Source organism: Cloeon dipterum, chromosome 1 (assembly GCF_949628265.1).
Source record: "Cloeon dipterum chromosome 1, ieCloDipt1.1, whole genome shotgun sequence".
Taxonomy (NCBI): domain Eukaryota; kingdom Metazoa; phylum Arthropoda; class Insecta; order Ephemeroptera; family Baetidae; genus Cloeon; species Cloeon dipterum.
In genome coordinates, this window is record NC_088786.1 from 33,327,302 (window position 1) to 33,339,743 (window position 12,442).

The window sequence follows — 12,442 nt, forward strand, 5'->3', positions numbered from 1 at the left end:
AGCATGGAGGTTGGAGCGGTTTTGAAGAAAGTGGCATGCCATCTGTGAGCAAGAGTAGTAATCGAGCACGCCCCACTACTGCACAATCCCCTTTTTTCGCCGCCATAACAGTTTCCTGTCTGACATCAATCACTTTGAGGGTCTCTCAAATTGCCTCAAGTGCAACTTGTTGCATATTTTCGTGTGCCTTTGACACTATACAGTTGTGTATAGTGTGTGTTATTGTCTAAGAAGTAAGCAAATCTTTATTATATTCTGCTGTAAAATTGAAAATTAGCCCATCTGCTCGCTGAGGTCGCGAATTGATGAATAAAACACCACACGGCCGCTTAATCGTCCGCTGCCACACCCTTGCATTCAAGTGGCAATTTTTCACCCTGTCAATTCTCTTTCAGAGGGGACGAAACGGCGACAAAATAGGCCTTTCCGACACAGCCATCATGGACATGATGATCAGCTCTCTCCAACAGCAGAAGAGAGTGACGGAGCAGCTGCGCCGTGAGGCGGCCATCCGGAGGATACTCGTGTCCCAGGCCGCCACAGACATCATGAAGTACATCTCGGACCACCAGCAGGAGGACTGCCTGCTGGTAGGCTTCAGCTCCCAAAAAGCCAATCCGTTTAGAGAAAAGAGCAGTTGCAATTTGTTGTAAATTTTTCAACCTTTCTATGCACAAATGATCTGTTTAATTTACACGCCATTCTTTGCTTTAGTTATCGTTTTATTATTAAATAATTTGACGTATATTACATTACAAAGTTAATATTTACTCTTTAGTTAATTTAAGCTTCACGGTGTTTGTTTTGCTTACGCAGTGATTCTGAAGCATTTGAATCGAGCACAATTTGCACCTCTCGTTTCACTAGGTTGAATCAATGTCGCACCAACCTGTGAACAACGGTCTTCGACGCCTGCTGGCAAGGTCCAAGCTTACGTTCTCATTCCGCTCTAAAAAATCTGAATCTGGTATTTTGCAACCAAGCTGCTGTGGGTCTGTGCGCTGTGCTAAATCTTAATCACTCTCTCAAAGTAAACAAAACAGTGCACCTTGGTAATAGACACACAAACTAAGTTAAGGCGAGTTTCTCTCAATCTTCTTTCCAGTACAAGTCAATGTCTTCGCTTATTCTCTATTGGAAATCAAAACTGACTGTCAAATATACCACTGAATGTTGTCACAATACTGTAACCATTCTATGAAAATACGTAGCAGTTCCTCGTCAGATGTTGATGTTGGTGATCGTTACGCGCGCGCGCCCCCACGTTAATGTCTGCGCTGTAGTTTTCCTTGTTGTCAAGAGGCCTACCAAGTAACAGCAATTTTCATTCGTGACCCCCTGCCCTGTACGCCCGCCAACCAATCTACACAATTGTTACACTCGTAGGACGCTTATTTGATCAATAAACAGACTATTTTTGTAAGAAATATAATATTGTACTCTTGGATATTGAAAATCGAGGTGCTGCTGATAGGCTATTCATCTTCTGAAACTCCAAATAATCATTTTCTTCGGTTACGAAACCACGTAGTTTGTAGATATTTACGATGTGCGCCAATAAAATAAAATGCGTTGTTGAATACGTTTTATATTACTCCATGGTCAACACATTAAAATATTCTTACTTAGTACATGAAGTGTGGATAAGGCAACACTGCCTTTGTAAATGCAAAGAAGCAAACAATGGTATTTCTCTTTAAATTCTTTGGCAGAGTGAAGAATAAATGATTTGAACTATAATCGGTAAAAAGTAATTACAGTAGTAAGAAATAAGCCTAACGTGAGTAAACTTCATACAAAACGAGATTTGCTTCTGCTCACAAAAGGAACTGTCAAACTTGTCAACTATTATTGCACTTTTTGCAAAATATTGGAAAAATAATGAAATAAGATACCACCGCATGTGGGGTCAGTGTTTAAAACAGTCACAGCTAGGTCCAGAGTGTCGCTCATAACTGCTGATGAGAGTAATGGTGACCGCTGCTCTGCGACGAGGAACTAAACATTGGGTTGAAGCCGGACTGCTGCTGATATGTATCACTTTCCTGCGCATACTCTGGCGGCGCGTACATCTCTGCGGTGATAACATTTTGGTACATGTTACTGTTGCCGCCGAAGTTGTACTGCGAAGCGTATGCGTTGTTTGAGGCAAAGTTCGGTCTGTGGAATGCGCTGTAGGAATTGTTGCCGTATGGCTGCTGCTGCTGCGGCGGCTGCTGATGCGGCTGCTGCTGCTGCTGTTGCTGCATTTGCTGATCGTAGGCGTTGTAGTTCTGCTGGTATGCAAGGTTGCTCTGCATCTCTGCATTGGTGGCGACGATGCCGCCGCCGCTAGAGCGCAATGGAGGCTGTCGGTAATGCTGCTGTCGCTCGTGCTGCATGTTGTAGGAGGGATGGAAATTGCTCCTCATCAACGTGTGCGGCAACGGGATTGAGTTGATGCCTTTGTCCAAGGCCGACATCTGTTGGTTGTTGTAGGCGGGAGGCGCCATGCCACCAGGCGAGTTGCTGCCACTGCTGCATGAGGTCAGGTCATGGACGTCCGGTTGCACCTGGCCATGTGCAGAGTGGTTCAACGCCTGTCCAGAAGGCCACGACGTGATGGTCAGCTCAGAGTTTCGCGGTAGCAGGTTCCTCACCGCGTTGGGCACGTTGTTATTGTTGTTAATATTCCCATTCTTCAAATTGGATTTCAAGGCAGTGATCTGTCCGTTCCTGAATTGCATGAGTACGCCCTTTGGACTCTTCATGATCATCACCTTCTCGCCGGCCTTCAGGGCGGTCTCCTGGGACCCCATGGTGTTGAACGTCATATCTTTTCGTAAGTGGAACTCCCTCACACTCATTCCCTGCTGCTCAAAAAATTCGGCCGGGCGCCAGTTCGGAGGCGACGTTGGAGGAACTCGGCTCGGACGCACTGTAGGTGCCGCGTGTTGTTCTTGTCTGTAAATTGTCGACAGTTAGTAGTCAGAAATTGAGCGTGAAAAGCTGATTTGGAAAGATAAGAAAATCTTAAATAGGAGCGTCTGAAGGGACCAACCATCGATTTGACTTGATTAAATGAAACAAAAGAACTCGAGGTAGGAATAAATTTATTTCCTATGATACATGAGTACAAAATCGCAAGCTGCTAAGTAACTAACAAGTCAAATCGGGTTAGTTCAATCACTATCAGAAAGAGTAAATACTTGGTTTACATTATTACAAATGCTTTCGTTTGGCTGAGAATTGTTAGACGAGTGACTGAGCGGCCCGAAAGCGGTAGCAAAACTCGACCGTATGGTTTCGACAAGATTGTTTCTTAGCAGCGGCGGATGCTGCGATCCAAAGAATTGTCTTGAATCAGCGTAAATAGGCGGAGTGGAGGAGAAAATTCTTTGAAAAGGTGGAGATGGTTCTTGCCTGATTGAATGCGTCGGCGGCGTTGCGTGCACGATTCCTCCTCCAGACGTGCTGAATGAGCCTTGCTGCCCTCCGTAGTAGTTGTTGAAGCTGGGCTTTGTGTTGGCTTGTTTTTCCTGGTCGTAATGCCTCTGAGCAAGCCGCTTCTCGGCTTTTGACAGCTTCTTGTCCTTACGGTCGATCAGGAGAGACTCGTGTTGGAACGGCGACTGCATCACAAATAATCAGCAATCTTCAAATATTAGGGACAAATAAATATTTACCTTGGTCAGAAGAGTGCCGTATCTCTCGAGCAATTTTTGCAGGACGGAGTCAGTGCTGTACTTGCTTGCATCCTCAGACAGATCTATGATCGCACCTTCTTCCTCAGAATCACACAGAAGGTTACTCGAATCCTTCATCGACAGGTGGGCATCTGGGTTGAGTTCGTCAACGACGCGGTCCGCCATACCCTGCTTGCTGACCTGTCGATCGTAGATCCTTTTCTCCATGCAGTTGTCCATCACTAGACGGTACACGTAGCATGGCTTCATTTGACCATATCTAGGGGGAAAAGAGGGACAGCATAAGACTCTTTCAATATGCTTCAATCAAATCACAAAGTACCTGTACACTCGACAGACAGCTTGTGTGTCGTGGCAGGGATTCCAGGAGGCGTCAAACACAATCACACGGTTGGCGCCCACCAAATTGATTCCTAAACTGCCTGCCTTGGTCGACACCAGGAAAAGTGAAACCTTCTCGTTAGCGTTGAACTCATTAATCAGTCTTTCTCTTTCAATGGCGGGGGTGTTACCATCGAGTCCTGCAGAAGACAAATCAACAAATTAAATAGGTGCTTAGTTTAATTCTGTGTAACTTTTCCAATTCATAAATTTGCCACTCATTATGATTGCCCATTATACAAAGGCTTGGCGCACAACAAGTGTCAAAATTATCGCCCCATTTCTCTATTGTCTGTTTATGATAATCTTGAAACAAAATTCATTGAATTTCACTACGCTCATTACTGTTGCCGATTTTCAATTATTGATATTAAATATTTTCTTAAAAAAATGTTTCTCAAACTTAGTTGTGTGTTCTGTTTAATAAGGGAGCAAATCTTACTGAAGTAATGGACGTTTTTGGTCCATTTCTCGTTTGTTCCGGGAACTAAGTTCTTATGGAGGTAATCTTCTATCATGTTCAGCGTGTACAGCGACTGGCTGAAGAGGAGGACGCGGTCATTGATCTTCGAACACTCCTCTAAAATGCAGAATACCGCCTGCATCTTGGGACCTTGCTCAATCAGGCCCGGTATGTACTCTTTCATGATCTCAAAGGCCTGTAAAGACGAAAGTAAATATCTCAATAGCTTCATTTTCGAGACACTACTTACCCAATCATAAGAGATAGAATTGCTGTCATCTTTCCCGGACTTTGGCATGTTAGAGCCTTTCGACTCTTCCTCCCTTGAGTTGTTTTCGATCTTCTCGTCAATCATCTTCTCCATTGACTGGATCTCTTCCCCCTTCTTGTCGCTCATATCCATCATGGCCTCATTATTAGGCTTGAGGGTAGTTGGTAGCATTCCGTATGCATTATCAAACTGGCCTCCGAACGAGCTCTGGCTCTGACCGTATCCACCCTGCTGCGGCCAGCACTGCTGCTGCGATTGAAAGCTCTGGCCCATTGCGAGCGAGTTGTACGGTTCTTGATGCTCAGCGCCGGCCTGAAACTGGTTTGATGGCTGCTGGTAACACTGCTGCTGCGAGCTGTTGAAGTAAGCCTGCTGCTGCTGCTGGTACAACTGCTGGTTGTAATGATTGGACGACTCTCCATAGCCGAGGTTCTGATTGAACTGGAAGTCTTGGTTTTGAGCTGAGTGAGACGCGTCTTGGTTTGGAGCGATCGCCTTAACAACCACGTCAACCTTTGCCTTAGTCACCAGCTTAGCAGTCTTCTTGGGTCGGGTTTTCTACAAAACGAGGATTTAAAAACAATAAACTACAATTTTTTCTGCTATCTACCTTGCCAGATTGGGCTGGGCCAGCCGACCCCTCGATTGTCCCGTCAATGAGTTCCTCCAAATCCGAATCCTTTCCCATCTTATTATTATTGATGTGGTGGTAGAGTATGTCCGGATGGTTCCAAATCTGAAATTATAATACAATCAGCTTTTCCTAGCAACAGTTTTCCACTGGTTTCAACTTTCAACCAACCTTGGTGAATACAGCGAACGCTTTCAATGGATTTGTCGCGGCCTTTGTTTTGAGATACACCTTCTTATAACCTGAGCAGAGTTTTTTCTGTAAATCTCCCATTCTGAGCAGCAGAACAAATTCCTTCTTTGGCGGGAGGGCTTTTTGCAAGACATCGTGGCTTCGCCTAATTTAAGAAAGAAATGTGGATTATACACATGAAAATTACATTACACGGAGAGGATAATAATTCAGAACTGATCGAATTGTTACAAGATCCAAGAATTAAAAACATAACTATGCATTATAATTAAACGTACCTTTGAACAAATCCATTGAGCAGGGAATGCAAAACGTGGGCGCGGTAGCGCATAGTCCTTTTATCGTCAGGAGTGCTGTCATGGCAATTGCCATTTGAAATTGGGCGTTCAAACATGTTAGAAAACTCATTTTTTGTGCCCAAATAGTTTGGTCGGACAAAATCAACCATGCACCAGTACTCCAATAGGTTGTTCTGCAATGGGTAGCCGGTAAGCACAACACGCCGCTTTGTCTGTATGCTCTTCAGAGCGTGAGAGGTCGTTGCGAGGTGGTTTTTTATTCTGTGACCCTCGTCACAAATCACAAGGTCCGGTCCTGGCTTTAACAGCGCGTCATGTACTTCTAAAAATGAATGGGCTTTAGTATTTTTTAATTATATCTAATAGCTCAGAAACAAGTGTTAACGTAAAATGCTTGCTAAAACTATCAACAAAATAATTATAGTCTAAACTAACCCTTAGCTTTTAGAAATTATTGCAAAAGCATAATTTTTTCACCACATTATTGGCAATATTCCTTCACACTTTGCAACAAACACATACCATTCCACAGAAGTTTCTTCTTCGCGTCATTCTCTTCAACGTCAACCAGTTGCGTGAACCTTTTTTTCTTACTGCTCGTCTTGTCTTTACGCAGGCAGAGATTCCGATAACACTCGTAGCCGATGAGGAGCACACCCCCATCCGCTTTCCACTGACGAATAACCTGAAAGTTGTAAGTTTAGTGTAAAAGCAGAGCGCGGGTGCAATGTGAATGCAAACCTTTGCTCTAGCCACAAGAGTTTTCTGCGCATCATTCAGTAAATGCAGCTTGAAGTTTCTTGGTCGGAAATCTGCTTTGGCGTTGGCAGGCGCCACTTCGGGGATCCACATGTCAAACTCCGCGAGCCAATTTTGCAGCGTGTTTATTGGCATGACACATAACACGCGACGACCGTCCGTGTGCCGCAAAAAGATATCACAGAAGGATACAACCTTAAATGAGAAATATTGTATTAAGGAACGGGTTTTCCCAGTTAGAAAGGTGAACTTTTGCTTCAGAAAACAACAACGTACGATGAACATTGGCAAGAAACAAGTCAAATTATTCCGTCGTTTTTTAATTGTTTGTTCTGTTAAATTAAATTACTGTAAAATATGCTACAAAGCAAGCGCTTTTTACAGGTAGAATCCCAACGTTTAACTATTAAAATTCCACAATTATTATAGCTTATACTATTGAGACATCCAGAATAAAGCTTTTATAGTGAAGTAACAACTTGTCTATAAATTCAAGAATTGATTTAACAAAATATAACTAATTGATCAAAAAATTACGAAACTTTCAGAAGGCGTAAGTGATCCTTGGTTTAAGCGAGAGGTAAATGAATCACGCGTTTAGCTAGCTACCTGCAGAGTTTTTCCCAGACCCATTGAGTGCGCTAGTATGCAGCCAAAGCCTTCATTCGCCCTGCATCTCTCTAGTGACTCAATGACGTTGTCGTACAAGAAACGAATGCCGCCAATTTGATGTGGCTTGATGACACGCGCGATCTATAGAGAAAACAGAACATAAGAGCCTCTAGCCATCATTTGCATTGAATAAAATACCTGAGGTGCAAGAAATACACCTGGCTCGCCTTTCGAAAATTCATGCACGTTGATGAGTACTCGACCCTGATCGTCTGGAATATTGAATTGATCTTTAGTGTGGCTACCAGAATTGGTTGGGTCGTCAATTTCTTCTTCTTCATCAGTAACAGCAACTACCATGCAGTCGTCGTCGTCGCTGCTGATTGTGACCTCTGCAAATTCATTAAACAAGCGTTAAATCCATTAATAATATTATAATTAATAATGGCTTCTCCTGGTAAATATAAAACTAACTTTAATGTAAGCCTGCTTGCCTGTTGCATAAGAGAAATTGTGCAATATTATAGCCATAACGGTAATCCCAAAATCTTATTTATGACTGCTGCATTTCTGGTTATGGTTACTTAAAGGGATTTTGGGAAATTTAAGAAAAGATCGAGTCATGTTGAATTTATTACGTCATTCGTTTGATTAATGCTTTGATTAACAAACAGTTTCCAGCTAATTTGACGTGAATGTGTCAATAAAAATACCAAGGGCCTAAACTTAATTTTATATATCTTCCTCAATCTAAAGTTAAAGTGTTTATATCTAAAGGAACTCTAAAAATCGTCTGCTAGCATTCAGCGCTCCGCAGGTTTGAAATGACAAATGAAAAGCCATGCAAAAAGTCACTGGACATCAGAATACCGTTAACGCACAAATGAATCATTCAAATGGCTAGAAAGAAAGCAAAGTAAGACTTTCCAAGCATGAATAGCAGTAAAATATTATTTGACGTGCGCCTTGTAAAAATATTATCAATTTATTTAACAATAATTTAAAAAAATAAAATGAGCCATTAACGCCTTCAAAAATAAGAAAGTGAAGCAAGGAAGTCTGTTAAAAAAAAACATGCATACCTTCTGGCTTAATACTTTCAGGATCTTCCTGAGCAACGGTGGCACTAGCGTGTTTCACAGCATTGGTGATCTGGACTGAGGGGTGCAATTTTTTGGCGTCAGCGAGGTGGGGCATACTCAGATGTTCAAGGACGGTTTTTCTCAAGGTGGGATTGGCGGTGTCGTACATGGGATCTTCCTCAAAAGAGTTCCAACTGCCAAACGACGGAAGCTGATTGTTTTCGACGAAAGGTTTTTGGTCTCCACCAACAGGGGTGATGACACAGTTATCCAGTCTCCCCAAATGCTGCATTTGTTTATTTTGCTCGCGCATGTAGCGTTGAAACTCTAATTGTCGCTCTTGCACTCGAATCAGTCTTTCCATCTCCTTCCTCTGCGCAGCTTTTGTCTCCTCGTCAAGTACGTCTTCCGTCATCACTTCCCTGATGTTCTTCCTCAGGTTTTTCGGCCGCTTCTCTTTCAGTTGCTGGTCATTCTCGCTTTCGCTGTCGGTGTTTTCCTCTTTTTTCACCTTCGCCTCTCTCTTCCTTTTCCGCTTCTTTTTCTTAATGGTATCCTTCTCCGAATCCGAATTCTTCCGCTTTTTGATCGAATTGCACAAGGATGGCGACACATCAGACTTAATCTCCTCATCTACTTCAGGTCCATTTTCTGGCACGTGGACTTTTTCCTCACTATCACTCTTGCACTCTCCGTTGATTTCACCCTGCTTTTCCGCTTCATCCTCGTCTTCGTTGTCGCCGTCTTCGGCCGCAGAGGCTTTATTATCCTCAGACGACTCACTGTCTACACCTTCAGACTCGAGGTCCTCCTGCCTGACGTCCTCCTCGTCACCAGCAGTCTCCATGACTGGTCCAGTGGGCACGAAAATCTTTTGAATCGTCACCTCGGGAAGACTTTTGAATGGCTCCATCTAAACAATCGAGGTTACTTACAGTTAGTGGGGTTTGTGGCCGCGTGCGAAAAAACTTACTTCTCCCGTTGCAATCAATATTAATTAATTATTGATGGCGTCCAGTCATAGTAAACACGGCCGTAAACTATCCTGTTTGCCAAGGGATGACGAACGGGCTTTGTGTATAGTCCGGAATTCGGCGACTCACAACTTTCCTCTTCGCTTGATCACTTGCTACCCCCTCAGGTCTTGCACAACCTGACGCTACGGCGGCAGGGGATGTCGCCGAGATGGATACGGGGCTCACTAGCACAACAGCAATGCAAGCTCAATTATCGAACTTTATGTCCCGATTTCGATCTGTCAGGAAAAAAATAAATTATTTATCCTCCATTCCTCTCTTCGTTCTGCTCTAATCGAGTGACAGAGATCGCAAACTGCACTTGCGAAAGCTGCAGGGCCGCGATATTAGCTACGATGAACTCTAGAGGCGCTGCGAATTTGCGAGGGCACATGGAATGGTGTTCACGGATCACGTTTTGAGCAAGCAATGTGGTGAGTGGTGACACAATGGCGGCCGCAGCCGACTGCATGTAGTTCTTATATACGCCGATGGTAACGCCATCTGTGAAAAGATTTCAACACTTACTTTTCCAAGGAGCCTTTTGTTCTTTTGTCTCTAAAGTAGCGAATAGGAGATACGAGGTTGTCCTGTGAAGCCAATGGCCGTCCAGAATCCAGAACTCTTGCCTAACATTTACATTTAAAAATAGCCGCGAAAATTGCCATTCAATTAAAATGAAGAAATTAATTATATCGGCGTCCTGCATCTCGAAAAATGCTCGGATTTTAAAAAACCAAGCATTTTTGGAATCTGCACTTCATGCCGATTCAAAAAATGTGTGGACCATATCCGGACACTTTCGAAAATATTTTGATTTGTCATCCATGTGGAAACTTGGAAAATCTTTGCAGCTCTGTGTTTCGTAAACTATGCTAGATAGAAGAATTTTAATTGGTGCTCGTTTCTTACTGCACTTAATACTAAAAATTGGTGACGAGTATATTCCGATTCGCCGGGCGGAACTTATGATTTTTGGTCGAAATTAAAAGCAGCTTTTTCGGTGGATAGAAAACCTTTTTTCCGAATTTCTACAGAAATAATGTCCTTCTCAGCCCCCAGACGGGACGGGACAGGAAGCTCATGACGGGACGAATTTTGTATTTCGTGAGAGTGGGGACGGGACCGGAACAATGGACAATCTGCAGCGGGACGATCCGCGAGGAACAGTTTTATCGGCAGCATTAAAAAAGCTTAAAGATTTTCAGTGTGTCAGCTCGAGGAGGAAAAGAAGCAATAAATGCACCACTGGTTATTTGCGCGAAAAACAGCTGGAAAAACCCTAGTTTGGTTTTATTCACATTTTTCCAAAATTATTAACCCCGAAAGAGTGATATATTTTGTGCCAAAGCTGTCAGAAATTTTGGAATATTACGATGAGAGTCCAAATTTTCGGTCTATCTTGGTAAAACCAGTGCAGTTCGCAACAGCCTGCATTTTTTCGGAAAAAACCACAGCATTTCAAAAACTGTTGTTCTGCAATTTGGCACATTTTTTCCGAAACACGTGCATTTTTATAGAAAATAAAATATAGGGATTTTTAAAAATCAGTAAAAATGCTAGTGGTTTCACCAAAAGACAAACCATATTAATGTAACACAAATCGCAAGTTTCCAAACTTATTTTAAAGCACGAAATGTGATATTTTCGGGGCTATGTCGGGTTAATTCGGTTCCTTCAGCTCCTTGGGCCGTTTGTTGGCCTATTTTCATCCAAATCTAATAAAAAAAAAGCTGCCCAAATTATGTATTCAATAGTTTCCGCTAGAATAAAAAACACGCAAAGCGAATTTTGCACTCTTGAAGTGGGGGCCGCGGAGTCCTAAGTACCTGAGGAAGCTCTCGGTTTAATTAATTTTCCTGTGTGCAAACTGCAAAGACGGAAAAATCAAGGATATGGTAGTTTTTCCCGTTAGCTCTAACAGAAATATGATAAAATCAATTTAATGAGGAGCGGGCCGAACGGCCAAAGCGGTAGTTATGCAACAAGCGTAACGAAAATGAAACTTTATTTATCGATCTCTTTATGATTTTTTCTTTGATTTTGAAATAACAATTTTAGCAAAAACAAAGAGTTGAACACTGCAAGTCAGGGGTGAGAAAATGTCACTGCGCTGCAGTGAGAAAATCTCACCCTGCTGTATGTCACTATACCTGGGGTGTCAAAAGGTGAGTTTTTCGCACCGCGCAGCAGTGACATGCGACGGGTTGAGATTTTCTCACCCCTGATTTGCAGTGAATAATCCGGGTGACCCACCGGGGTTTCGCCCGGATTACCACTTTTAAATTTACACAATTTGTCAATTTTTCAATATTTTTTAAGCTTGCCTCAATAAAATTTCTTGACGTACACGTTTGAATATGATATTTTTCACACGTCTCGCCACGAAAATTGCATCTACAGTCAATATTTAGGTCATATTCATAGAATTTCACTACTAATTATACCGTTGCCAATTTTCAATGATTGATTGATGAATAATTTCTTTAAAAAATGTTTTCTGTTAAAAAATGGATAAAATCTTACGGATTTGATGGACGTTTTTGGTCCAATTCTCGTTAATTCCGGGAACTAAGTTCTTATGAAGGTAATCTTCTATCATGTTCAGCGTGTACAGCGACTGGCTGAAGAGAAGGACGCGGTCATTGACTTTCGAACACTCATCTAAAGTGCAGGATAGAAAATAAAAAATAGGGATTTACAAAAATCAGTAAAAATATGGGACGCGACAGCTACAAACGCGGCACGCTTGACCGTCAATTCTTGGAAATATTATGGGTGGCCCACGGGCAGCGGGCGACCCATGGGGGTTTCACCCGGTAATTACCACTTTTAAATTTACACATTTCTTTTTCAATATATTTTTAAACTTCCTCAATAAAACTTCTTGCCGTACACGTTTGAATATGATATTTTTCACACGTCTCGCCACGAAAATTACATCATCTATGATACAGTCAATATTTAGGTTCATAAAATGGAAAGCAAAGCATAACCATGTCAAGCAAATCTTGTTAAAATATATCATGTCTGTCGGTAAACTCTGGAAC

The 12,442-nt window shown here is 42.5% G+C and overlaps 2 protein-coding genes across 2 annotated transcripts; one reads left to right on the forward strand and one right to left on the reverse strand.

Moving 5' to 3' along the window:
* The first annotated feature begins 73 nt into the window (after positions 1-73).
* Ggamma1 (guanine nucleotide-binding protein subunit gamma-1) lies at positions 74-1,580 on the forward strand. Its single transcript, XM_065476607.1, has 2 exons — positions 74-233; positions 396-1,580. Exon 2 carries the CDS (start codon positions 441-443, stop codon positions 651-653), a length of 213 nt encoding a protein of 70 aa, XP_065332679.1. The 5' UTR covers positions 74-233; positions 396-440; the 3' UTR covers positions 654-1,580.
* On the reverse strand, positions 1,572-9,808 carry LOC135934683 (helicase ARIP4). The gene is made up of 15 exons (XM_065476602.1): positions 9,350-9,808; positions 8,377-9,289; positions 7,493-7,686; positions 7,292-7,435; positions 6,665-6,877; positions 6,446-6,608; positions 5,903-6,245; positions 5,604-5,769; positions 5,412-5,537; positions 4,781-5,359; positions 4,510-4,726; positions 4,009-4,207; positions 3,666-3,945; positions 3,403-3,611; positions 1,572-2,943 (listed from the first exon to the last, which is right to left on the reverse strand). Exons 2-15 carry the CDS (start codon positions 9,287-9,289, stop codon positions 1,950-1,952), a joined length of 4,740 nt encoding a protein of 1,579 aa, XP_065332674.1. The 5' UTR covers positions 9,350-9,808; the 3' UTR covers positions 1,572-1,949.
* Positions 9,809-12,442: the final 2,634 nt, after the last annotated feature.